The 27,664-nt window shown below is 38.3% G+C and overlaps 1 protein-coding gene across 1 annotated transcript in view; it reads right to left on the bottom strand.

The window, feature by feature from the left end:
• Window positions 1-1,623: 1,623 nt before the first annotated feature.
• The window catches only part of TFAP2D (transcription factor AP-2 delta), a 79,011-nt gene continuing 52,970 nt past the window's right edge, over window positions 1,624-27,664 (bottom strand). Inside the window, exon 8 of the mRNA XM_062187527.1 lies at window positions 1,624-1,843. Coding sequence (XP_062043511.1) covers window positions 1,624-1,843 — 220 coding nt within the window. The remainder of the gene's footprint in view (window positions 1,844-27,664) is intronic.

Below are 27,664 nucleotides of genomic sequence, written 5' to 3'. Positions count from 1 at the left end.
CTTTTTATGTACAGGATTGATGATAAAGTTCAATTGATTTTAAGAATTACTATTAGATAAAAATAGTTTTTTTGTGATCTCTACATGAAAACTTTTGAGCTTTGTCCTCTCAATTAAACATAATAGTAATATTCCCCATAGTGTTTATAATATGGCAAAGACTTTTTGAAAGTAATTGAAATATGTTAATGAGAAGAGAATATTTTCATGCTAAAACTAAATGTTGGGAGTTTGTACATTACTAAAATGATTGTTTTTCTTTAAACAAGGACAATGACCTATATTTTTATTTGCCTAGAAGTTTGAAAATTGTTAACTGTAGAAAAGTTAGTACAGTGTGGAACCAATCAGATTTCTTGACACATACAGATTTATATGAACCAAACTTACATCAATTACCCCTGGCCTTTGCAACCTGGAGTCTCTTGTTTCCAGTATCTTAACTAAAGGACAGTGAAGCTGTAAGAACAAGCTCTGAAAAAAGGAAGCATCTTAAAAGCAAAAATCTTCTCTTTCAATCTGGTTTTGTTTTCTTTATTGAACACAGACCTGAATGCTTTTGTGCCTCCAAAGGATTAGAACACAGTTATCAGGTGGGTAGAAGCACAAAAGTAGAAGAGAATGACTCTCGTTTTAACCACACAATCATTCGCCACCAGCACTTCAAGGGATCTGCACTAGATCCCTGGACTCATCTCCTGACTCTGAGGGGCAGGACTTTCCAGAAAGATTACTGGTCCTGTTCCCATACTTTTCTAGAAAAAACAATGCTACTATTTTCCATTAAGAGCCTGACAGTGGCAAAACTACCTCTCCTCTATCAGTCCTACCCTGACCCATTAAACGCAGTTGGCTTCTTCAAACTGTTAGGTTGGTGATGTGAGAATAGACAGATGAGTTCATCTCCTATCCTTTTAGTATTATGCTTTCTGAGTACCTTCTTAGGGAAGTGGGGGTAGTGTGGATATAGGGGGGAAACGAGCCTGGGAGTGGGTGGGAACATCATAGAAGGGAGAGAGCTTTCTGGAATTAGATACCACCAAGGCACTGGTAGTTAACTGGGCTAGGAGTGACCAAAATTTTGGAACTGCTTTCAATTCTAGGACAAATGTCCATTACTGCCCTTTACAGTCCCCCAAAAATCTTTTAATAGATTAATTTTCAAATTGTTCTATTTAATGGAAAGAGGCACTCTTAAGTTATAGGGAGTCAAGAAAAACTGGAGCCGTAAGTACTGGTGGTAGGTTCCAGTTTGGTCATGCTTTCTATGTAGTTGGACAAGAAAGTGCATCAGTTAGATGTGAAAAGCATGTGCTGCCTCTCCAAAGTCCAGAGGTGCTTAAAAACTGTGATGTATATAATTCAGAACAATAAGTTACGTGCACAAAAGGAGTTTATCATAACATAAAATTAAAAAAGTGACAATTCCATTACACAGTTACACTGCTGTTTTCCTTTTTTTTTTTCTTTTTTGTTTCATTTTTCATTTCCATTTTTGTTTCTTAAGGAGGGTTGGGGGAAGGGTAGAGATTTGGTCCACTGAAGATTAGTCACCCTCAATGATATATATTAGAAAAAATATCAGCAGCAAGACTCTCTGGAAATAGATTCTGTTTGATGTAGCTAGTCTGTCTTTTCTGTTTTGCCCTCTTTCACGGCAGCCTCTGAAGTTTTCCGCAGGGGGGCCTTCTCCGAGGTGGCATGTCCTTGGCCAGAATCCGCTGTTCCACCGTTTTTATGAGTAGTGTGTTTTTCCAAGTAGTTCAGCATTTCACTGAGGACTGTTTGGAAAGTGCTTAGAGCTGCACATATTGCTGGAGTCCCAAAGCCATGAGTGATCAAACTGGAAATGAGAAATGGTAGGAAAAGAGAGAAGAATAATTTGTAGCATGATGTGAAACAGCAAATTCTCCTCCTTTAATCCAGAGTATTCAGTTAAAGAGGCATTTATTGTGTCCTAAGTGGTTCTGAGCATCATGGAAGACACAGAACAAGTCAAGGTATCACCCTCTGACCATAAGAGATTTAGAATTGGGCAGTGCTGTGGCACAGCAGGTTAAGCTGCCATCCATAGCACAGTCATCCCATATGGGTGTTGGTTGGAGTCTTAGCTGCTCCATTTCCAAACCAGCTTCCTGCTGGTGCACATGGGAAAGCATCGGAGGATGGCCCAAGTCCTTGGACCCCCTGTATCCTCGGGAGAGACCCAGAGGAAGCGCCCAATTCCTGGCTTTTGCCTGGTCCAGCCCTACCTGTGTGGCCATTTGGGAGAGTGAACTAGTGGATGGAAGAGCTCTTTCTGTCTCTCTGTCTGATTCTGACTTTCAAATAAATATTTGAGAGGCAGAGTTATAGACAGAGAGAGGGAGAGACAGAAAGAGAGGTTTTCCATCCACTGGTTCACTTCCCAAATGGCTGCAATGGCAATCCTAAGCCAGAAGTCAGGAGCTTCTTCCATGTCTCACACATAGGTGAAGGCCCCCAAGCATTTGGGTCGTCTTCCACTGCTTTCCCAGGCCACAAGCAGAGAGCTGGATCAGAAGAGGAGCAGCTAGGACATGAACCAGTGCCCATATGGGATGCCGGCACTGCAGGCTGAAGCTTAACCTACTACACCACAGTGACAGCCCCATAAAATAAATCTTTAAAAAAATTTAGACTCTATTTGAAAGAAGACTGATCATTAATAGACTTAATATGCATTGGTTTCTAGCTTGTCTGAGTATTTAACATATAACTTGACTTTCCATCTAATTAGAAAGTTCAACTTTCTATGTGTGGGAGTCATTTCACTTTAAAAAATGGTATACATGCTTGTACAGACATAGACTACACAAGAGTAAATCATGACCAACTGATTGTGCCTGATGACTTCATTCTTCTCTGTTATAATAACACAGTTTTGCTTGGCCATGCCATCAATCATCTGGAGGCTATGTTTCTGAGCTTCTGTTGCAACTAGGTTTGGAGGTGAAATATGAAGAGAAGTGATATATTCAATTTCCATTTGCTCTAAGTTCGCCTGAAAACAGCTATGCATTTTATACAGATAGTGGCAGGGATTGAGCGAGATAAAAGAAACCTATTTACCTCTAGACTCCTAAACAGGAAAGAAACAACAATCTCTCTTACATTGGTCACTCTACGTTTGGATCATGGACTATAACCGACTAATAATTGTAAACTAGTATGGAAATGTAGTGAATATTGTGGTAATCTCAATAGAGGTAGCCTTTCTAACCATGACAACTTTTCATCTCTGGATGAACAAATACATAACTGTAGATTCACTCTTTTTGTGAACAGAACCTACCCAGATTATTTGTTTCAATTATTCCAAATTGAAACTGCAAGTTTGCTCCCTATAACTTACATCTTATAATAATATAGAAAAATCATGCTGCCATATGTTATGCACATGTTATAAAATCTACAACATTGTAGATAAATATATTGTACATTCAATAAATGAAGGCATTAACTACTTACAACTCTTAGATTGTTATACTTATTATGATATTAGCAGTTTCAAAAATCAGAGTGCCATCCTTCATAATATATTAACTACCCACTTCTCTTAGAGCATATGATTTTTAATCTGTCAAAATAATGATTTTTAAAATAATGCAAATGAGGGATTTGAAGTCTAAGGGAGCCTTCTGATATACCTTAATGGAGGTAATAGTCATATGTACCATGTGAGTTATTGCTTATATTAATCAATGCAAAGTGCACAGATGATGCCAGATCTATATTAAGTGCTTGATAAATGATAGATGTTGTGATATATTCATGGTGAGGGCAAAATTTTCTGTGTCCATCATTATATTCCACAGATGACTGTCATCTCTTCTCTGGGTATTTTACAAAGCTCATAAATTAAAAAGAAGATACAGGAACTTCAGTCTCAGATTATTTACAAAGTTAAAAAGATCAGTGTTTGGAAAATCATGGGTACAAAATTTGTAGTATAAGACATTATAGTTCAAATATATTTTATCTTTTCTGCAGTGCATTGCTGAGCAGAAAGACTGATGTTAGCTTCATTTCTATAATGAGACAACTAGAAGGAAATACAAATGATTTGGAATCTGTCAGGATGACTAGAAAACAAATGAAATTGTTTGGAGTGGTGGAAGAATTAACTGAGGTTCCCCGCCCCCCAGAAAAAGAAACTGAATGAATTCAACCATTGATGTCCAAAGTGCTTGGCTCTAGGTACAAACTGTGTGTTTTCTTAAGTTGCATTCCAGTTTAGTGCTCTCTGTACTATTACATGGATTTTATTTGCATTTAAGTTGGCATCTTCTTTTGGTTGTGACTCACCTTTTCACTGATATCTATATAGGCAGTATTTAGTTTCAATAGGGTTAATATTAAACTTAATAGCCAGTAGTTGAGTTCTGAACATATTCCAGGCTCTGTTCTAAGTTCTTTATCTGTGTCACCTATCTATACTCCTATCTATAATACTAAGAAGTAGATATCATTATTTCCATTTTACAGATAAAGAGCTGAGGCCCAGAGAGATTGCCTGAGAAACTGGTTGTACTATGTTGCCTTTGCACCTACATTTGTCTCAAACTGAGGGTATGTTATATTCCTCTTTGAGAAATCACATTTCTGTGGACTGTTTTAGCTCAGTTTCTATGACCTATCTTTGCTCTGCAGACAGCCTTGTAAGCCTACAAGATGATGATTCTTCTAAATTACTTGCCTAAGAGAAGAATTTTTAAATATCAAGTGCAAAGCACATAGGTTTGTATGAATGCTGTAGTCACCCATGTTGAGAAAAGATTTATCATCATAATGAAAAATTCCTCTTAAGCTGATATCAATTCTTGGTTGATAGATTTTCTTGCTTCTAAGATGGCTATCTGTTCATTAGTATATGGTATTGTCATTTTGCCCTGGATTTGTCCTTTGGGTGTACATTGGCTCTGATCTTAGGCACTTGTTGAGTTAGAGGAAGTTATTTATCTTTGTACAGTGACAGTGTTTTAATAAGAACATCTGCAAGTTGTTTTCCAACCCTAAGTTTTAATTGAGGGGTATAAATGTTTATACAGCTCTTCTTAAAACCAAGATATACACAGAAACTTATGGAAGTTGAAAGTGAACTTAAACAGAAAACTCTAAAATCAATTGTGAAATATTCAATGTAAGAAAAGTAAGTGCTTCAGGTATCATCTTTTAATTAGAAAACCCTATGTAAATTATTAAAATTGCCATAACATTTCTTGCACATCAGAAAACATGATACTAAGTTACAAGGCATAGTCTTTTCTAGCAGTCTTCAGTGAAGTTTATTTAATTCAAATAAAGAAATTTAATGTTCTGGAATAGTGCAAAAAGAAAAAGTGTGCTATTACAGGATGATTAAAAGGAATTCCAGGGAACATCATGCTATTCTGTTAGCCCCAATCACTCCAGAAATAGGTGTATATCTCATTCCTGGTGATATACAAGAAAGGAGAGGATGATTAATGGAAAAATAAAAGTAGAAATGGCAAGACTAACTTTCAGTCCTAGATGTGAGATAAAGTAAGATTACAAAACATAGTAATATATGTAATAGTTATATATATATATATATCAAAATAACTTTTGATAATGGAGATCAGTTTTACATTTGGACATTTGGAAAGTCATGATTTTAAGCTGTAAGTTTATCACCTGGGTTTAATAGTAACCATGATGTTTGAGGTAGGTAGTCAAAATATAAAAGTAGAAGTTCTTCTAAATTGAAATTAATCTAAAACTTTATTCTTAATGAGGAAATTGAAAGATAAAACTAAGGGTGGACACTTGGTGCAGCAGTTCAGATGCTGCTTAGGATACGCACAATCCATATCAGAGTGCTTGGATTCAAGTCCTGGTTCCACTTCTAGTGATTCTAGTTTACTGCTGATGTGGAAAGCAAGAGGTTATGGCTCAAGTATTTAGGCTCCTGAACACAAATGGGAAACCAAGAATGAGTTCTGAGCTTTTGGCTTTGGCCTAAACTAGCCCTGGGTACTGCAGGCATTTTGGATGTGAACCAAGGGATGGATGATATCTGTTTGTCTTTCCATCTCTTACTCTGTCTTTCAAGCACATTTTTTAAAATGAAAGTTTAAAAACCCACTTCTTAATTAAAAAGAAGAGACAAGTAGCATTTTGTTAGATATGTCTATCTGAGTGACACATTTTTTTAAAGATTTATTTATTTGAAAGGCAGAGTTACACAGGGTGGGGGGGGAAGAGAGAGAGAGAGAGAGAGAAAGAGAGAGAGAGAATCTTCCATCCATTGGTTCACTCCACAAATGGCTGCTGGGCTGGTCTGAAGCCAGGGTCTGGGCTGATCTGAAGCCAGGAGCCAGGGTCTCCCATGCAGGTGCAGGGACCCAACTATGTGGGCCATCTTCCACTGCTTTCCAAGGCACATTAGCAGGGAGCTGGATTAGAAGTGGAGCAGACAAGACTTGAACTGGTGTCCATATGGGATGCGGGCCTTGCAGGTGTAAGTTTTACCCATAACCCACATGATACATTTCTAATGTTTTTGCTGAGCTGGCATGTAGTGTAGTAGATTAAGTCACCACTCAAGAGGCTCACATCCCATATCATAGTGCCAATGAGAGTCTCAGTTCCTTAGCTTTCAATCCAGCTCCCAGATAATGCACCTAAGAAGCAGCAGATGATGATGGTTCAAGTTCCTGGGTCCCTACCACTCAGAAGGGAGACCAAATAGAGTTCCTGGCTCCTGTATTCAGCTTAGCCTGACCCCAGCTGTTGAGGTCGTCTGAGGAGTGAGCCACAGGGTAAAAAGTCCCTCTGCCTCTCTCTTTCTCTCTGTCATCTGCCTTTGGAATAAATAAATCTCATCTTTAAATTTTTTTATTTTTAGTTTTTAAGATAAATTTATTCATTAGAAGGTCAGAGTTACCGAGAGGCTGAGGCAGAGAGAAAAGAGAGGTCTTCCATCTACTGGTTCATTCATCAGAGAGCTGCAACCATTAGAGCTGTGCTGAACTGAAGCCAGGAGCCAGGAACTTCCTTCAGGGCCCCCATGTAGGTGCAGGGGCCCAAGGATTTTTGTGATCTTCTATTGCTTTCCCAGGCTGTAGCAGAGAGCTCGATCAGAAGTGGAGCAGCTGAGACTTGAACTGGTGCCCATGTGGCAGCTTTACCTGCTATGCCACAGCACCAGTCCGTCATTTTATTTTATATACTTTTATTTTGCTGGGCAGAGGCAGAATATACAAATGTACTTCCAAGACTCATTTCTTTACTGCAAGCAATTATCTCTTCTATTACATTATTTTTGTAAGGTTCTTCTCAGGTTTACCTTCCCTTAATCCTGAAACATATGAGTCATTTGTATTTGTGTACATATGTGTATCCTTCCTCTTTCTAGCCCATATAAATTCTATTCACCTTTTAAATCTCCTTTGATAATGAAGACCAAAAAGAGTTGTTTTCCAAATCCTTTGCTTAAGTTATTAAAAAAAGTTATGCTCCTGCCAAAGGATAGAAATTTGCAGAACTGAAGAGAGGACTTACGTGGAGTTCTGGGGAAAAAGGAGTAACATCCCCCCAAAAAGGATAATATTATATCCAAAAAGGATATGAAATAAGAGTACACAGAAAACAGCAAAGAGAGGCTAAGCTGTGGCTAAGGTCTCAGCAAAAGGAGGACAAGGAGTGGGAGCAATGTGGCTAGAATTAGAAAGAGCACAAGTGACCATCAAAGAATACCAGATATTAACCACAAATGGAAAATGAGATGTTATGTGCTTCTGCAAAAATCTGTGGTTTGGTTTAATGAAGTATTCAAAGACACACGCAGAGAAAAATTTGTGGTTTGGGCATGCTACTATAAATCGATAATCAAAAGTTATAATCTAATCTTAAAAATAGTACAGAGCCTGTTAAGACACATTCCAACCAAACCATAGGCCAGCGACAGCAATAACAAAAGTATAGGTGGATAAAGGGAAATGGTTTGATAATATCCAAGACCCTTCCTTGATAAAAATTTTTCAATAGTTTAGGAGTAGAGGAAATCAAAAGGCCATATATGACAATCTCACACTAATATTATACTTAATGATGAAAAGCTGGAAACTTTCCAGCTATGATCATGTACAAGACATTGGTGTCCACTGTAACCATGTCTATTTAGCATAGTTCTGGAAATTCTGACAGGAGCAAGTAGGCAACAGAAAGAAATGAAAGGCATAGGAGTCAGAAAAAAAGATGTTCAATTGTCTCTGAAGACAGTATTATTTTTTATATAGACAATATAAAAACTGCAGTAAAATACTGTTAGAACTAAGGAGTAAATTTATTGAAGTGGCAGATACAAAAATATTTCATTTTTATATACTGACAACTAACTATGCAGAAAAGAAATTAAGAAAGCAATCCTGTCTAGAAGATAATTTTTTAAAAATGGAGAGAGTTCAGTCTCAGGGAAGAGTTAGGGAGAAAATGGCAGAGGAAACACTATGCAAATTAGAGGGACACAGTGGACCTACTTGGAAGGCTTGGATGCCCACAACTCAGGACCACAGCAGCCAAGAGCCTATGCACCAGTGTTGGAGAGTGAAGCAAGACCAGACTGCAGCAGCCGAAGCCACTGGTGATAAAGCTGCAGGAAGAGCCTAGAGGGAACCCAGCTTGGAGCCCCATGGGGGATAGTATACCTGCCAAACCAGAGGACAAAAAGGAGGGACATGAATCTCTCCCCAGTCACTTTACAACAGTGTCCTCTAACAAGCCTATAGAGTGGGTACCATTTTGGATATACATAAGAGTTATGCCAGCTCATGAATATGCGTCTAGCAACCAGCCGAGCAGAGACTCCTGACTGGTGGAGAGAACTAACAGGGTGCTCAGTGCTTGTGACTGTGGGAGGCTTGTGTGCTGGAACTGTGAAAAAAACAGGCAGTGTGGGAAGACTAATGGTGTGGCTGGGACTTTGGGCAATTACCATGGGAGCCTCCACATGCTCATGGCTCCCCAATTACCTGATGAGGGACATTGCTGGGGAATATAAGCTTACAGTGAGGACTACACAGATCCTTTGTGTGGTTCTTGGGGCAGAGCAGATGAATATTATACCCACTGGGGCTAGCAGTCAGGCACCGGTCTCCTTTGAGGAGAGAAGATTAGAAGAGCAGAATAAACCTCCCTTCTGTTAAAAAACATATGAAGGAGATTTATATGACAAACCTAGGTGTGTCACCTTAGACATGTCCTTCACCCTGGAGAACTTAACAGAGCTTCCTGGCCACATCCACCACACATCTCTAGATATTCACTGCAAGCAGACACTTCACTTATCTACAGAAGTATAATACAAAGATAAAAGCCACCACAGAGGAAAAAAAAAAAAAAAGAAATCAAGGAGTAGCTCCACAAATGCCAATTCAAGAAACAAGAATAAGGAAGACAACATGATACCCCCAAAGGGACACAACACTTAAATACTAGATTGTGAAGATGATGAGATTGAATAAATGCAAGAAATGGAATTCAAAAAATTGATCATAAGATTACATAGATGTATGGGGGCTGGCGCCATGGTTCACTTGGTTAATCCTCCGCCTGCATCCCATCTGGGCACTGGGTTCTAGTCCCAGTTGCTCCTCTTCCAGTCCAGCTCTCTGCTGTGGCCCAGGAAGGCAGTGGAGGATGGTCCAAGTGCTTGGGCCCTGCACCCACATGGGAGACCAGGAAGAAGCACTTCGCTCCTGGCTTCAGATCGGCACAGCCAAATAAATGAGCACCAAATAAATGAGCTATCAATGCATCTAGCTAATCAAATCCAACAACACATCAGAAAGATTATCCACCCAGACCAAGTGGGATTTATATCTGGTATGCAGGGATGGTTTAACACTCGCAAATCAATCAATGCGATATATCACATTAACAAACTGCTGAACAAAACCCATAAGATTATCTCAATAGATGCAGAGAAAGCATTTGATAAAATACAAAACTTTTTCATGATAAAACTCTAAGCAAATTGGAACATTCCTCAACACACTCTAGGCAATTTATGACAACTACACACCCAGTGTCCTATTGAATGGGGAAAAGTTGGAAGCATTCCCCCTGAGATTTGGAACCAGACAAGGATGTCCACTCTCACCATTGTTGTTCAACATAGTCCTGGAAGTTTTAGCCAGAGCCATTAGGCAAGAAAAAGAAATCAAAGGGATACAAATTGGGAGGGAGGAAGTCAAATTATTCCTATTTGCAGACGACATGATTCTAAATATAGGGGATCTAAAAGACTCCACCAAGAGACTATTGTAACTCATAGATGAGATTGGAAAGTAGCACGATATAAAATCAGTACACAAAAATCAACAGCCTTTGTATACACAGACAATTCCAAGGCTGAGATTGAGCTTCTAAGATCAATCCCATTCACCATATCTACAAGAAAATCAAATACCTTGGAATAAATTTAACAAAGATGTCAAAGATCTCTACAATGAGAATTACAAAACATGAAAGAAAGAAATAGAAGAAGATAACAAAAGTGGAAAAATCTTCAATTTTCATGGATTGGATTGGAAGAATCAATATCATTAAAATGTCTACTCTTCTCCCATCCAAGTACTAACCAAGCCTGACCCTGCTTAGCTTCTGAGATCAGACGAGATCGGGTGCGTTCAGGGTGGTATGTGAATTCGGGTGTGTTCAGGGTGGTATGTGAATGTAATTTACAGATTCAGTGAGATACCAATCAAAATATCAAAGACATTCCTCTCAGATCTAGAAAAAAATGATGCTGAAATTCATATGGAAACACAGGGACCTCTAATAGCTAAAGCAATCTTACATAACAAAAACAAAGCTGGAGGCCGGCGCCACAGCTCACTAGGCTAATCCTCTGCCTGCGGCAACGGGCACTCCAGGTTCTAGTCCCAGTCGGGGCTCTGGATTCTGTCCCGGTTGCTCCTCTTCCAGTCCAGCTCTCTGCTGTGGCCCGGGAAGGCAGTGGAGGATGGCCCAAGTGCCTGGGCCCTGCATCCTCATGGGAGACCGGGAGGAAGCACCTGGCTCCTGGCTTTGGATCAGCACAGCATGCCGGCTGTAGCAGACATTTGGTGGGGGGGAAACCAATGGAAGGAAGACCTTTCTCTCTGTCTCTCTCACTGTCTAACTTTGCCTGTAAAAAAAACAAAGCTAAAGGCATCACAACACCAAATTTCAAGACATAATACAAGGCTGTTATAATCCAAACAGCCTCGTATTGGGACAAAAACAGAGGGATAGACCAATGGAACAGAATAGAAATGCCAGAAATCAATCCAAGCATCTACAACCAAATTATATTTGACCAAGGAGCTAAAATCAATCCTTGGTGCAAGGATAGTCTCTTCAACAAATGGTGCTAGGAAAACTGGATTTCCACATGCAGAAGTATTAAGCAAGACTCCTATCTTACACCTTACAGAAAAATCCACTCCAAATAGATTAAAGTTCTAAGTCTATTTACCCAACACCATAAAATTATTAGAGAACATTGGGGAAACCCTGCAAGACATTGGCACAGACAAAGAGTTCTTGGAAAAGACCCCAGAGGCACAGGCAGTCAAAGCCAAAATTAACAAATGGGATTACATCAAATTGAGAAGTTTCTGTACTTCAAAAGAAACACTCAGGAAAGTGAAGAGGCAGCCAACAGCATGAGAGAAATTATTTATAAACTATGCAACTGATAAAGGATTAATAGCCAGGATAAACTATGCAACTGATAAAGGATTAATAGCCAGGATCTACAAAGAAATCAAGAAACTCCACAACAACAAAACAAACATTCCAGTTAAGACATGGACAAAGGACTTAAACAGACATTTTTCAAAAGAGGAAATCCAAATGGCTAACAGACACATGGAAAAGTGTTCAGGATCACTAGCCATCAGGGAAATGCAAATCAAAACCACAAAGAGGTTTCACCTCACCCCAGTTAGAATGGTTTTCATACAGAAATCAACAAACAACAAATGCTGGAGAAGATGTGGGGGAAAAGGTACCCTAATCCACTATTTGTGGGAATGTAAACTGTTAATGCTACTATGGAAGACAGAATGGAGATACCTCAAAAATATGAATATAGACCTATCATATGACACAGCCTTCCCATTCTTAGGAATTTACCCAAGGGGAATGAAATCAGTAAAAAAAAAGTGAGCTTTACCCCCACATTTACTGCAGTTCAATTCACTATAGCTAAGACATGAAATGTATTGAAATGTCTATCAACCAAAGACTGGATGAAGAAATTATGGGATATGTACATTATGGAATACTACACAGCAGTAAAAAACATGAAATCTGGTCATTTGCAAAAAAATGGATGAATCTGGAAAACATTATACTTAGTGAAATAAGTCAGTCCCAAAGGGACAAATACCATGTTTTCCCTGATCTGTGATAACTAATAGAACACCTAAAAATAAATCTGTAGAAGTGAGATTTACACTTCAAGAAGGGATTATTTGAGCTGCCCTTGTGTTGACTTTCAATAAATAGTTTTTGTGTTTTGTTTTTCTTCATACTATTTGTTGAACTCTTTACTTAACACAGAGTTAATCATATGTGTATAAAGCCAACTGAAGGTGGATCTCAGTAAAAAATAAGAGTGGAAATGAGAAGGAGGAGGATGTTTGTAACTGTAAAGCTATAGAGTTCTACATACATGCCTATGGACTTACATGTAAGGGTACAGTTTAAAAACTTGTTACGGGACCCCAAATCCCATTAATCTGGGTGGTAAATATGCCATCTTAAGTGTTAAAGTGAACATAAGGATAGGATTAAGTGTTAAAGTGATCATATAAATAGGATTAAGTATCTGGTAATAATAATAAAATTAAAAAGGAGAGAATGTTCCAACATGGGAAGCAATCCACACAGCAGACCCAGAATGACAACTGCTTCAAGTAACACTCTGACCTCAGAATCATCCCTTCAGTCTTCCTGGTCTGGCTGGAAAGCCCATGAGAGCATTTCAGGCATGGAAAGCCAAGACACTGTGGCAAAAAAAATGTTCCACATGAAGGATCTCTGTCAGTGAGACCCCAGTGGAAAGAAGTGGTCATAAAGGAAGAATGCACTTTTCTCTAAAGGGAGGAGAGAACTTCCACTTTGCTTATGGCCTTATCTAAATACTGATGGAGTTTGTGGATTAAAAAAGCTTCCATAGCCTAGGCAGCTCATGTCAGAGTCTCGGGTGGTCACTGATGTCATACATAGAGTGTTAATTGTTAAATTAACAACAGGAGTCACTGTGCACTAACTTCCCATGCAGACTTCTGTCCTTAGTAAGTTGTATAGGAGAGTTAAATGTAAAGCTAGTTCTAAAGCAGTTTTTTGTGTGTGTGTGCATGTGTGTGTAAATTGTTGAAATCTTTACTTAGTATATAATTGCTCTTCTGTATACAAAGTTAATTGAAAATGAATCTTAATGGAGAACGGGACTGGGAAAGGGAGAATGAGGAGGGGGAGGGGTGGGAGTGAGGGTGGGAGGGCGGGTATGGTAGGAAGAATAACTATATTCCTAAAGTTGTACTTAAGAAATTTGTATTCCTTAATTAATTAATTAATAAAAAAGAAAGCAATTCTATTTATGACAAAATAAAAGAGAATAAAGTATTTAGGAATAATAAATTTAATCAAGGAAGTGAAAGTTATTTATACTGAAAACTATACAACATTGATGAAAGAAATTGAGGAAGACATAAATAAATGAAAAGATATCCAGTGTTGATTGGGAAAATTAATATTTTTAAGTGCCCATACTACCCAAAGTAAGATTTAATTCTATCTTTATCAAAATGCTAATGGTGCAAGCACGCATTCTCTCTAAAGTTAAGATGTCAGTTAGGGCACCTGCATACCATATTGGAGTGCCTGAGTTTGATCCTTACCTCAACTCCTGATTCTAGCTTTCGGCTAATATGCACCTACATCAGAGACATGACCAAACTCTTGGCCACTGTGTGCAGTTTAGGAGTGAACTAGTGGGTGAATATTGCCTCTCACTCTTTCTCCTCAATAAATAAATAAATAAATTGAGAAATATAGTGGTATTTTTTATGGAAATAGCAAAAACAATCCTAAAATTCATATGGAACCATAGAAGTGCCCCCTAAACAAATACATCTTTAAAAACAAGAAAATAAGATGGAAGTATCACAATTACTGATTTCAAATTATATTGCAATGCTATAATAACCAAAACCATATGGTACTGGCATAAAAACAGACAGATAAACCAACATAGCAGAATAAGTCCAGAAATAAATTCACAAATACATGGTTAACTAATATTTGACAACAAGAATGCAAAAAATATACTTTGGAGAAAGGACAGGCTCTTGAGCAATTCGTGTTGGGAAAATTGGATTTCCACATGTAAAAGAATGGATTTTTATCTTATATCATATACAACAATTAGCTAAAAATGTACTTGAAAGTGAAATGTAAGATTTCAAATTGAAAAACTCCTAGCTGGGGCTGGCGCTGTGACGCAGCAGGTTAACGCCCTGGTCTGAAGCGCTGGCATCCCATATGGGCACCGGTACGAGATCCAGCTGCTCCACTTCCAATCCAGCTCTCTGCTATGGCCTGGGAAAGTAGTAGAAGATGGCCCAAGTGCTTGGGCCCCTGCACCTGCATGGGAGACCCGGAAGAAGCTCCTGGCTCCTGGACCCCTGGTTTTGGATAGGCACAGCTCTGTTGTAGCCATCTGGGGAGTGAACCAGCAGATGGAAGACTTCTCCTTCTCTCTTCCTCTCTTCTCTCTGTGTAATTCTGACTTTCAAATAAATAAATAAATCTTAAAAAAAGAAAAGCTCCTAGAATAAAACATTAGGTAAAATCTCATTTATATTGGTCTTGGCAATGATATTTTTGGATATCACACCAGAAACACAGGAAACAAAAGCAAAAATAAAGTGGACTCCATCAAAATGAAAAGCTTGATGTACACCAAAGGAAACAATCAACAAAATGAAAAAGTAACCTACAGAATGGAAGAACATAGGAGCAAACCATATATACGATATGAGATTAATATTCAAAACACATGAAGAATTCATACAGCTCAATAACAAAACCACCACCACCACCAACAACAAATAACCTAATTTTAAGATGGGCAAATATTCTAAACAGACATTTTCCTGAGGACAACATAAAAATGGCCAACATGTTTATGAAAAGATTCTCAGCATCACTAATCATCAGAGATATACAAATTAAAACTATAATAAGATATCACCTTATACATGCTAGTATCCTAGGCTTTCATTAAAAAGTAAGAGTTAGCAAGTGCTGATGTGCAGAGAACAGGAAACATTGCATGCTGTTGATGGAAATGTAAACTCATGTAACCATTATGGGAACACTGTGCAGGTTCCTCAGAAATTTAACACTGGAAGTACAATATAATTCAGCAAGTCTACTTCTGAGTATATATCCAAAGGAGATGAAATTAGTATCTGGAAGAAACAACTGCACCTCCATGTTCTTTGCAGCATTATTCCCAATAGCCATTATTCACAATAATTCACATTATTCACATATTCACAAGATGTAGACACAATCTAAACATTTGTCAATGGGTGAATGGATAAAGAAAATGTGGGGTGTGTGTGTGTGTGTATGTAAGAGAGAGAGAGAGAGAGAGAGAGAGAGAGAGAGAGAGAGAGATGGAATATTATTCAGCCATTAAAAAAAGAAGGAAATGCTTCCAATTGTTAGATTATGAATGAATCTTTGGAAACCATTATATTAAATTAAATAAACCAGACACATAAAAACAAATACTTTAGGATTAACTTATATGCGAAATCTAAAATAGTCAAACCAGAGAAACAGAGTAGTAGTAGTAGTAGTAGTAGTGATTTCCAGGGGTTAGGAGTTAGAGAAATGTGGGGGATGTTGATCAAAAGGTACAAATATTCAGTTCTAAAATAAATAAGACCTGGTTATGTAATGTTCAACATAGTGATTATAGTTAATACTATATTTTTTATATTTTTGCAAGAACTTCAAAAAGTCCATAGAAAATGGAAATTAAGGTTGTTTATTTTGGTGCAAAAATTTTTGAAATACATGTAGTTTTTTCAAAACTTTCTGAGAACTTTTTGAAGACCCCACATATATGCGTGTGCATGTACACACACACACACACTCACTAGTACCTGTGGGAGGTGATGAATATGTTAATTGACTTGATTGTGGTAATCATTTCACAATGCATTAAGTGATCATATTGTACATCTTAAATGTATATCATTTTTATCTGCCAATTATACCTTAATAAGTCTGGAAAAACAAACAGGTCTGAGATGGGAAACTATTATCATGTACTCATCCTATCCCTGGGTATTAGTCATCTCCAGGAGGCAGCAGTCTTGGTGGAGATGCAATAACTTAGTTAACAAAAGGCTGAAATGTTCTGGTTTCTTTTGGGAGGCTCTGATATTCAGATTAGTAGGATTTAATTTTTAAAGTTATGTTCTAGGGGCCGGTGCCGTGGCTCACTTGGTTAATCCTCTGCCTGCAGCACTGGCATCCCATATAGCGCTGGTTCTAGTCCCAGCTGCTCCTCTTCCAGTCCAGTTCTCTGCTGTGGCCCAGGAAGGCAGTGGAGGATGGCCCAAATGCTTGGGCCCTGCACCCACATGGGAGACCAGGAAGAAGCACCTGGCTCCTGGCTTCAGATCGGCGCAGCACGCCGGCCGTAGCAGCCATTTGGGGGATGAACCAACAGAAGGAAGACCTTTCTCTCTGTCTCTCTCTCTTACTGTCTAACTCTGCCAGCCAAATAAAAAAAAATAAAAAAATAAAGTTATGTTCTAAGAAGGGAGGCAAGGAACAATTAGAGAGACGTTCAGTGTCTACAGAAGACAGTGCTATGCTAGCATATGAAAGATTAAATAATAAGTAAGGCATTTTGCATTCTTTTCAAAGAGTTTCATTTTTAAAACAATTGGTACATTTGGTACAATTAATGAAGTTGAGACTTTTATTTTTAAATCTAGGAAACTCTGATTTCTGAATAAGTTGGTTGAAGTTTTACAAATACATGGAGTTGTTCAACTATCACCATTACTCAAAAATTTTCTCATGCTTCTTCTAAATTTACTCTCTTCCATTCTATTTCCTGGCAATCATTGCTTTCTCATTTTTGTCCCTATAGTCTTTACTTTCTCCCCAAATGTGATATAAAGTGAGTCAAACTCTGAAGGCTTTTGTGACTGGTTTCCTTCACTTAGCATAATACTTTTGAGAATAATCCATGTTGTTTAATTTAACAATAGATTGTTTCTTTTTATTGCTATAAATATTTCTTGAATGGATTTAATTATAATTTATCCATGTAATAGTATATTAAAAATCTGAAGTGTTAGTATTTAAAAAGTAGAAGTGACCTCAGAAAGTGCTGTATGGATTCATTTAGGAGTAACATAATGGAACAGTATGTCCTTTTATAAAATAGTTATGAGAGCAGTAGTGATTCAACTTATAGTGATGCAGCAACACATCTGGCAAATTCTCCCAAAATACTGTATGATCAGTTGGGGTTGGGGGAGTAACCTAAGATGACAGTAGAGTAAGGTAAAATAAGTTATTTGTATGATGACACCCAAAGTGAAGATATAAGAGTGGCTACCAGCATTAAATGATGTTTCTGGTGGAGAGCTGTAAGGCCTTCATTAACCCCTCTCTTCCTTATATGCTAACTAACAGTGTAATAGAAGGCATTGTAGATTTTTAACTTTATAACTGGCATTAAAATAGAGAAGAAAATTACCGTGTTGAATAACAGAATCAAATATCTTTTTTTTTTTTTTGACAGAAAGAGTGGACAGTGAGAGAGAGAGAGAGAGAGAGAAAGGTCTTTCTTTGCTGTTGGTTCACCCTCCAATGGCCACCGTGGCCAGCTCACTGCGGCCGGCGCACCATGCTGAGCCGAAGCCAGGAGCCAGGTGCTTCTCCTGGTCTCCCATGCGGTGCAGGGCCCAAGCACTTGGACATCTTCCACTGCACTCCCGGGCCACAGCAGAGAGCTGGCCTGGAAGAGGGGCAACCGGGACAGAATCCAGTGCCCCGACCGGGACTAGAACCCGGTGTGCCTGCGCTGCAGGTGGAGGATTAGCCTATTGAGCTGCGGCGCCGGCCAGAATCAAATATCTTAATAAGAGTTATTCAACTTTATTAATGGGCCAAAGTCAGTGATACAAAACTTATGGAGGGTTAAGGAAAAATGTCCACTTGGGTAAAAATCAAATTAGTGTTGCAATATACTGAGTGAGAGATCTGTCTCAAGAGCACTACTTAGGATAAGGGGTTATGGGAAAAAAAAGGTAAAAATTTGAGGGTTGAATCACAGCTAGGCAGGTTTAGAAGCTACATCTACTATATTCTCATTCATTTTCTCTATCTTTCTCTCTAACTACATTCCAGCCCATTGATTTCATTTTCCTATTACTAATTTCACACTGAGGAGCAGAAAACTGACAACTGACTGTGAGCAATACAATTACCTGCTGAGAGAATTCAGACTGCTGTCGTTTATGGCACCTGCTGTTAGGGAAAATGTAACTTATATTTAACAGTCATTTTCTTAATTCTATTCATGGTTTTGAAAATTCCTATTTTGCTAGATCTCCTAATTAACATTCTCTGCAACATAAACCATCTCTTCAGATTGCCTCAGTTCAGGAAGGTGGTTACTATACAAGGGACCCACAGGTGAAGCTCTCCTTTCTGGCTTTGCCTCCAAGTTTTAGATTCCCACTTCACCCCCAAGTGTTCACGTTTCAGTGATTGAAAAGACACAGGGCAGAGAGATCTTTTCTGTGGGGTGGAGAGGGAGAGAGTGAGGGAGAGAGATAAAGAGAGGGAGAGGGAGAGGGAGGGAGAGAGAGACATTCTAGCTCATGCCTGTGGACTTGTATTGTTTTTGCTTTTTAATAAAGTCATGTTCTTCTGATCAATGGTCTTGATATGAATAAGTTCTATTAATTCAGCCTTTAACTTAAATTTTTATTTATTCTTCTTTGAGAGAGAGAGAGAGAGAGAGAGAGAGAGAGAGATGAGAGATGGAGACAGATTATTCATCAACTGGTTCACTCTCCAAATGCTTGCTACAGTCAGGGCTGGACCAGGCCAAAACCAGGAGCTTGAACTTCAGCCTGAGTCTCCCATGTAGATTGCAGGGATCTCAGTATTTGACGGATCATCTACTGCTTCTCAAAATGTGCATTAGCAGGAAGTCAGTTGGAAGCAGAGTAGCTGGGACTTGAACCAGGAACTCCAATATGGGATGTCACTGTCCCAAGTGGTGATTTAACCACTATGCCACATGCCTACATAAGCTTTTTGTTTGTTTTATTTTGACAGGCAGAGTTAGACAGTGAGAGAGAGAGAGACAGAGAGAAAGGTCTTCCTTCTGTTGGTTCACCCCCAAAATGGCTGCTACGGCTGGCGCGCTGTGCTGATCCAAAGTCAGGAGCCAGATGCTTCTTCCTGGTCTCCCATGTGGGTGCAGGGCCCAAGCATTTGGGCCATCCTCCACTGCCTTCCCAGGCCACAGCAGAGAGCTGGACTGGAAGAGGAGCAACTGGGACAGAACCGGCGCCCCAACTGGGACTAGAACCCAGAGTACCGGCACCTCAGGTGGAGGATTAGCCTAGTGAGCCTACATAAGCTTTTAAGCTAAAAAACTAGTTATTTGAGAGAGAGAGAGAGAGAGCTCTCATTCATTGGTTTACTCTCCAAATTTCTGCAATGACTGGGACAGGGTCAGGCCAAAGACAGGAGACTTGAGCTCAATCTGTGTCTCCCTTATGGGTGGCAGAGACCCAACTACTTGAACCATTACCTACCACATGCTTCCTCCAAGAGTCCTCATTAAAAGTAAGCTGGTGTCAGGATCTGGATCTGAGTATATAACCTTGGTACTCTGACATGGAATGTGAGCATCTTAACTGCTAGATTAAAAGCCCACTCCCCTGGGAAATATATATCATTCCAAACTGTGTTCTTCATCTGTGGGTGTTAAAGGTAGATAAATTGAATTTCACAAATCAAAGAAAAGAGGTAGAACAGAAGGTGGCAGAAAGGAGACTTCTTTTTGAAAGAGAATAAATTATAATCCTCTTTTCTTTCCCCTGTAGGGCTTTGCTAACAGGCTGGTAGTAACAGTTCATCTTCTACTCAGTGTCCATTCTTATAAGCCACTTGACATTGATGATGGGCACCCACAAGGAAATTTTAATGTAATACAATGTTCACAACCTTCTCTTCTTATCTTGTAATCCCTGGTTAAGTGCATTTGTTGCTATGGTCAAGATCTTACCCATGCACATCTTTAAATCCCCAAGGCTTCACAGCTTACATAGAATGTAGCTGATATAGGATTCCAAATGGACATTGATCAGAGGGCCAAGAGCTATTTTGCTGTATTTAATTAAAGTTAATATGGTGTGCATTTCACTAGCTTTGTTGTATGCTAGAGAAGTTTAATAAAGCAGTTTTCACATTTTTCTAACTGTCCTTTAGAAATGCTTTATCTTCACTTTAATTGACATGAATCAACTAATTTAAATTATACAACTAAAGCAATTTTCTAAAACATAGCTTAAGGCAAGTATCTATGAACTCTTCCCTAAATTGTTTCTATATTGGTAAGAGTTAGGCCTGGTATCCATCACCTTCCCACCTACTAAGCAAACACTAACTTAGTATGTCATGAATAGAAATTGAAAATCTCTTTAGTATTTGCAACTGAAGACTGGGCATCTCAATTGTGTCTGCCAGGCTCATAGAACGACAAATGTCCTAAACAGCACTCTGCCCTCAGAATCAGCCCTTAAGGCATTCGGATCTGGCTAAAAAGCTCATGAGACTATTTCAGGCATGGAAAGCCAAGACACTGTGGCAAAATAAATGACCTAAATGAAAGATCTCTGTGAGTGAGATTCCAGCAGAAAGAATGCACCAGCAAAGAAGGGGGTACCTTTCTCTGAAGGGAGGAGAGAACTTTCACTTTGATTATGGCCTTGTCTAAATAAGATCAGAGTTGGCGAACTCAAGAGGCTTCCATAGCCTTGGCAGCTCATGACAAGAGCCTCGGGTGATTACTGACATCATAAATAAGAGTGTCAATTGTTAAATCAGCAACAGAAGTCACTGTGCACTTGTTCCCCATGTAGGACCTCTGTCCTTAATGTGTTGTACTATGAGAATTAATGGCATAACCAGTACTCAAACAGTACTTTATCCTTTGTGCTTCTGTGTGGGTGCAAACTGTTGAAATCTTTACTTAGTATATACTAAATTGATCTTCTGTATTTAAAGATAATTAAAAATTAATCTTGATGAAGAATGGGATGGGAGAGGGAGTAGGAGATGGGATGGTTTGGGGTGGGGGGGTATGTATGGGGGGAAGAACCACTATAATCCAAAAGCTGTACTTGTGAAATATATATTTATTAAATAAACACTTTCTATAAAAATAAAATAAAAGCTTTTAAAAATTTTTAAAAATTGTGGCTGCCATACATGGATGAATTTTTTCAGCTTTGTTTTCAAGTACAAAAAGCTGGAAGTAATAGATGCTATTATGCTGCAATCTGAAGACTGAAAATATAAAAAAAAATAGCCTTTCATCATCATTTAGGTAACAAGACTAAAGGTTAATATCATTTCATAGAATTTCAACTTTCTACCTGGCAAATGGTCGATTAACTCCACATTTCCTCTATCGCTTTCCACATGTGTGTGAAGATTGAATTAGAGTATGGAATGTTATTCCTAGTATTTTGTTAGATTGTAATATTCCCATGGTTGTTTGCTTTCATAAATCTTTCTTTCTAGAATTGCATACAGATGCCACTATATTTCTGTTTTTTGTCTCCCAGGAAATTTGAAGTAGCAAAACTTAAAGGGAAAATAGGCCTCCATTTCCTTCTCTTCTGGATTATTCGGCTCCTGCAGGTGTAGGTGCTAACATAGCTGGAGGCATAAACTGTGCCCAACTGCAGTATTAGGTGGTCACAGGGGAAAGTGCCTTCTTCTGCTCATGAGAACACCTATGAGGGAAGGAATCTTGAAAACAGACTCTGGGGAACACCAGCAAAGGTAGCAAGTCTTCTCAAACTGTATCTCCTTTCAGAGCTCTGGGGACAAGGTACTTCATCACCTTGAAGCAGCACTGTCTTTAAATATAGACCGGTGTGGGTTGATTTTCCTCCTGGGGAATGTAGTTGGGGCTTATCCTCCTAAAACTTAATGGCACTGATTCTTTGTAGCTCAAGTTACTGAGGAAAGAGAAAGGAGATGATGTATCTTATTTTCTACATAGATTATCTTATTTCATGGTCCTAAGTGCTTTTAGGAGAGTTTAATTTGAGTGCATAAACAAGGTATCTCATTCTCTGCTGGCAGGGAACCATTGAAATCTATTCATTAGCAAGGCCTTGACAATGTTCACAAATATTTCATTTTTTTTTTCAACTGGTGACATTCAACACTTGATATATTTAATAAATAACCCATGGGCTTATTTAAAAACTACCAATGTATGGGTCCCATTCTCAAGATTCTATTTAATCAGATATGGATGAGTCTAAAGGTTCAGTATTTTTAAAATAGTCTTCATTCATTTCAAAATGTATCTAGGGAATTGTACATGCTCATTTGATCACAAGAAATAATACCTAACCACCAAGTATACTTGAACTTCTTCAGCATTCCCTCAAAAACTTGTGCAGAACTTTAATCCAATGGAATGTTAATAGGTATTCTGAAATTTAAAAAGAGATTCTGTGATCAACTTTTGGAAACATGAGTGTAAGCATAACCTCTGTTCAAAAAAGGATCGTGGAGCCTTTGTTAGGTTCGTGTGCACTGTCAAACTTCAAGATGGGTATAACAGGGTTCCTTGAACCAAAAAGCTCCTTTTTTTTTGCTCAAAAATTATCTGTATTTTGCCGAGGACTTTTTACACATATATTCTTTTTTAAAATTTTATTTAATAAATATAATTTTCCAAAGTATAACTTTTGGATTATAGCAGCTTTTTCCCCCCATAATAACCCTCCCACCTGCAACCATCCCATCTCCCACTCCCTCTCTTATCCCATTCTTCATCAAGATTAATTTTTAATTATCTTTAAATACAGAAGATCAATTTAGTATATACTAAGTAAAGATTTCAACAGTTTGCACCCACACAGAAGCACAAAGGATAAAGTACTGTTTGAGTACTGGTTATGCCATTAATTCTCATAGTACAACACATTAAGGACAGAGGTCCTACACGGGGAGTAAATGCACAGTGACTTCTGTTGCTGATTTAACAATTGACACTCTTATTTATGATGTCAATAATCACCCGAGGCTCTTGTCATGAGCTGCCAAGGCTATGGAAGCCTCTTGAGTTCGCCAACTCCGATCTTATTTAGACAAGGCCATAATCAAAGTGAAAGTTCTCTCCTCCCTTCAGAGAAAGGTACCCCCTTCTTTGCTGGTGCATTCTTTCTGCTGGAATCTCACTCACAGAGATCTTTCATTTAGGTCATTTATTTTGCCACAGTGTCTTGGCTTTCCATGCCTGAAATAGTCTCATGAGCTTTTTAGCCAGATCCGAATGCCTTAAGGGCTGATTCTGAGGGCAGAGTGCTGTTTAGGACATCTGCCATTCTATGAGTCTGCTGTGTCAAAGTGATTAGTTTCAGTTAATAATTGATCATAATGATAGGCTTAATTGACAAAGGGATCACATAAACAATACTAGTGTCTGCTAATACTAACTGATAGAATTAAAAAGGATAGAACCATCCAACATGGGAACCAAAAAGCTCTTAATCATGAAACATTTTCAAGGGGCACTCCTTGGGACTAGTGTTTTACAAGGCTGATTTTGGGGAAAGCATGTTTATGAATACTCCAAATCTCCATTAGATTGAGAGATGTGTGACTCTTCACCACCCTAAGATCACTTTCTTCCTTCTCTATTCAGCCACTCACTCTGAGACCCAGTGGGCAACCGTCCTCCTGATCCCATGTTATTTCAAAGCTCGTTAACAAAGAAGGCCAAACCCAAAAATATGCCAAATGTTCTCCCCAATGTAAGCATTTCCCAAAATCAATCATTCATACATGTAGTTATCACAGGGCTATGTTTGTAACTCTTTATTAGAAAAAAATGCCACTGGGTTCTATTGTACAAATTACTAATCTCCTATGTGCTAAAAATCCATTAAAATGACATCAAATGTCATGCATTGGATGCTTTACTATATGTACGTATATTCTGATGAAGATTCTTTGCTTAACCTATTTAGTAGGGCTCTCAGATCTTCACTTAAGTCCATTATGCATTTCCTTATACAATTAGGTTTTAGTGAGACTCTTGGGAAGTGAGTTTAGTAAGAAAACTCTACCCTTGATACCTTGTCAGGTTTCTTACTCATCACCATTTTCTAGATGACGTCTGACCACCTTGGTCTGTGTTTAGCAAGAAACTCCTTAGACAGATATAGTTACAATCCTCCTCTATCTTAAATGTTCTGTCCATGCACTCCTACATAGCACTGTTGCTATAAATTCCTACTTGCCAACTTGTATAAGGGGGCTTCAAATAATTCACGGAAATTTCAAATCATTACTAATTTCATTTTTTTCCACAAACTTTTGAAGCCCCCTCACATTTGGAGTTAAGCCCAATAACCTTACACAACTGCAAAATCTGATTACAGTTGTTCCTGTACCTATTAGGATAGCCTTGAAAAAAATAGTCCTCACCATGCAAGTATCAGTAAATATTTTTTTCTTTAATACTACTGCAGCTTTTAGTTTGGTGTTATGCAACTTGGGAAGTAAAATAAATACTGGAAATTTATTTAATTATTTGATGTCCTGCTTAATGTTGTTAATATAAATAAATTAATGTGGATTAAACATCATGTTTGCTCTTCTTTGCTGAGGAAGTGAAATTGTATCTGTTTTTTTTTTTTTTTTGGTCTGTTTTACTTCAAGGAAAGCTATTTTTTATTCTTTGTAAATACAGATTATTCTTTCCTACTTAACTATTGGATAAAACATGACTACTCACCAGTTTTTTTCTTTGTTCCTGGATGTGATATTAACTTTTGGAGTTTAAGTTAAAGCTTTGAAATTTAATTTCAACTTTAGAAGGGGGACTGTTTGGGAAATATAAGACATTTTCCTTTCATAATTCAGGCCCAATATTTACAATATTCTTAAATAAACTACTCCTAGAAATCATTTTTGCTGGGCAGAACACACTGAAAGAAGCATGGTAATTTTTTTTCCTAAAAGCTAAGCCTAATTGTATAATTTATTTCTTGTTTTTTTTTTGAAAAATGTTTAAAAGATATTTTAAAAAGTATTTATTTGAAAGGCAGAGTTATAGAGAGAGGGAGAGACAGAGAAAAAGGTCTTCCCTCCACTGGTTCACTCCCCAAATGGCTGCAATGGCCAGAGTTGGGCCCGTCCGAGGCCAGAAGCCAGGAGCTTCTTACAGGTCTCCCACGTGGGTGAAAAGGCCCTCTTGTGCCATCTTCCACTGCTTTCCCAAGCTCATTAGCAGGGAGCTGGATCAGAAGTGGAGCAGCTGGGACTTGAATTGGTGCCCATAAGGGATGCTGGCATTGCAGGCATTGGCTTTACCCATTATGTAAATATGCCTTTTTATTTTTTTTCAGATTAGAAATTTAGTTGATCTGCCAGCATCCCATATGGGCACCAGTTCAAGTTCTGGCTGTTCCACTCCCAATCCAACTTCCTGCTGATGTGCCTGGAGAGGCAGCAGAGGATGGCCCAAGTGCTTGGGCCCTTGTCACCCATATGGGTGACCCAGATGGAGTTCTTGGCTCCTGGCTTTGGCCTGGCACAGTCCTGACTATTGTGGCCATTTGAGGAGTGGACTAGCAGGTAAAAAGTCTCTCTGCTTTTTTTTTTTTATCTCTTTCACCCTATCTTTCAAATAAACAAATAAATATTTTTTTAAAAATTTAGTTGAGATTCATTTCTCTTTGGACACAAAAGAATTAGTTCATGCAATTAATAAAATCACTCACTACTGATTATCTTCCCAGCAACTTTCCCAAACTAAGATTGTAAAAAAAGAAAAAGGAAAAGAAAAAAAAATTACAACAAAAATAAGAATGTGCACATATCTTAAGCTCCTCGGATAAGACAAGCATGCTCATGTTTAAATACAGAAAAACATCCTCTCTCATCACACTGTAAAGAACATAGCACTCAGAAAGTTCTAGAGTTGACTGGAATGCCTGTCCTATGTGACACACTAAAGGAAATGGGCATGAATGACCCAGGAAGCAAACGCAGGGAGATCTGAAAGCTGCCACTAGAATTGGGAGGAAAAGAGGATTAAAATGACTTGTTAAGGCCCCAGAGAAGTGGGATGTTATGGAGACAGTGTTGCCTTAATAGAAGGAAGACATTTCTAATACAGTTGTTAGAGAGAAGAGCAGTGAATCATTGGAAGTTTTCAAGCCTGGTATGGGTGACAATGTGACAGAGATGTTGGGGAGATGTAAATATTAAAGTAAAGTCAAGAAATATAAGGGGCCTTCTAACACCGAGAATCAGTGAAGAAAATATAATCACTAGCAAACACACAGATATCTATTCCCTACATTTCTAATTTCCAAAGGGTTGTAGACCAGAAGGGGGATCTATTAAAAAGATGAGATTAGAATTATGGTTCATCAAAAGGTCTGTGGAATATGGCATTAAAGGATAAGTTTATTTTGGAGAAAAAAATCTACGCATAACTTTTTCATAATACGCATTTCCATGAACTGTTTGAAGACCTCCAGTATACTTTTTAAACTCAAACAGGAGAATTAAGGACACTGATCATTTCACTTTCCCAGACTGTGGCTCCACTAAATAACCACAGTGCTGGAAATACATCAGTGGAGAATACATACATGTAAGATCCAACTGAGAAGTTACTCTAATCTATATTTATAACATACACATTTCCATACATACTATGTGCTAGGTACTATGGCTAGAAAGATGAATCTTGATTGCCAGATAATTAACTGAAATTCTGCTTACTTCTCTGTTGCAATAGTACAGGTAATGACTAATTCTATTATGTAATCATTTCCTACTTTAGAAATTCCTCAAGACTGGGACAATCCTTCAGTCACCTTTTCAAGACCTGCTATTATCACAGTGAAATACAAGAAACAAAATTTTAGTCTCCCAAAATGGGAAAGAAAGAAATATTAATTTTTCTGATAGCCTCTCCTCTCTGCACTGAGCATTGCAGATAGTCTAACTTTTCCTTATTTGCATTGTCAAATTGGCTTTTTTTAACTTCAGATTCAAGGAGATCATAAGAACATTTGAACCAAAGCAAGAGAAAAATTAAGGTTTCTTGAGATTTTTAAGAGGAAAATTTATAATGTTTCATCTATCTGGGGCTCTGGATTTCTATTTGATTTGAGTCTATTTTGTCCATGAATCCTCTGCCCTCTGGGTCCAATTGGGAATTGTGAGGCTGTAGGGTCTCTGCAAATTTCAATCAAAACTCTTCCTCCTTTTGGGGAGGGTTGTGGTATCTTCTGTGTTC

This window comes from Lepus europaeus, chromosome 3 (genome assembly GCF_033115175.1).
Source record: "Lepus europaeus isolate LE1 chromosome 3, mLepTim1.pri, whole genome shotgun sequence".
Taxonomy (NCBI): Eukaryota; Metazoa; Chordata; class Mammalia; order Lagomorpha; family Leporidae; genus Lepus; species Lepus europaeus.
This window is presented reverse-complemented; position numbering and strand designations above follow the sequence as displayed.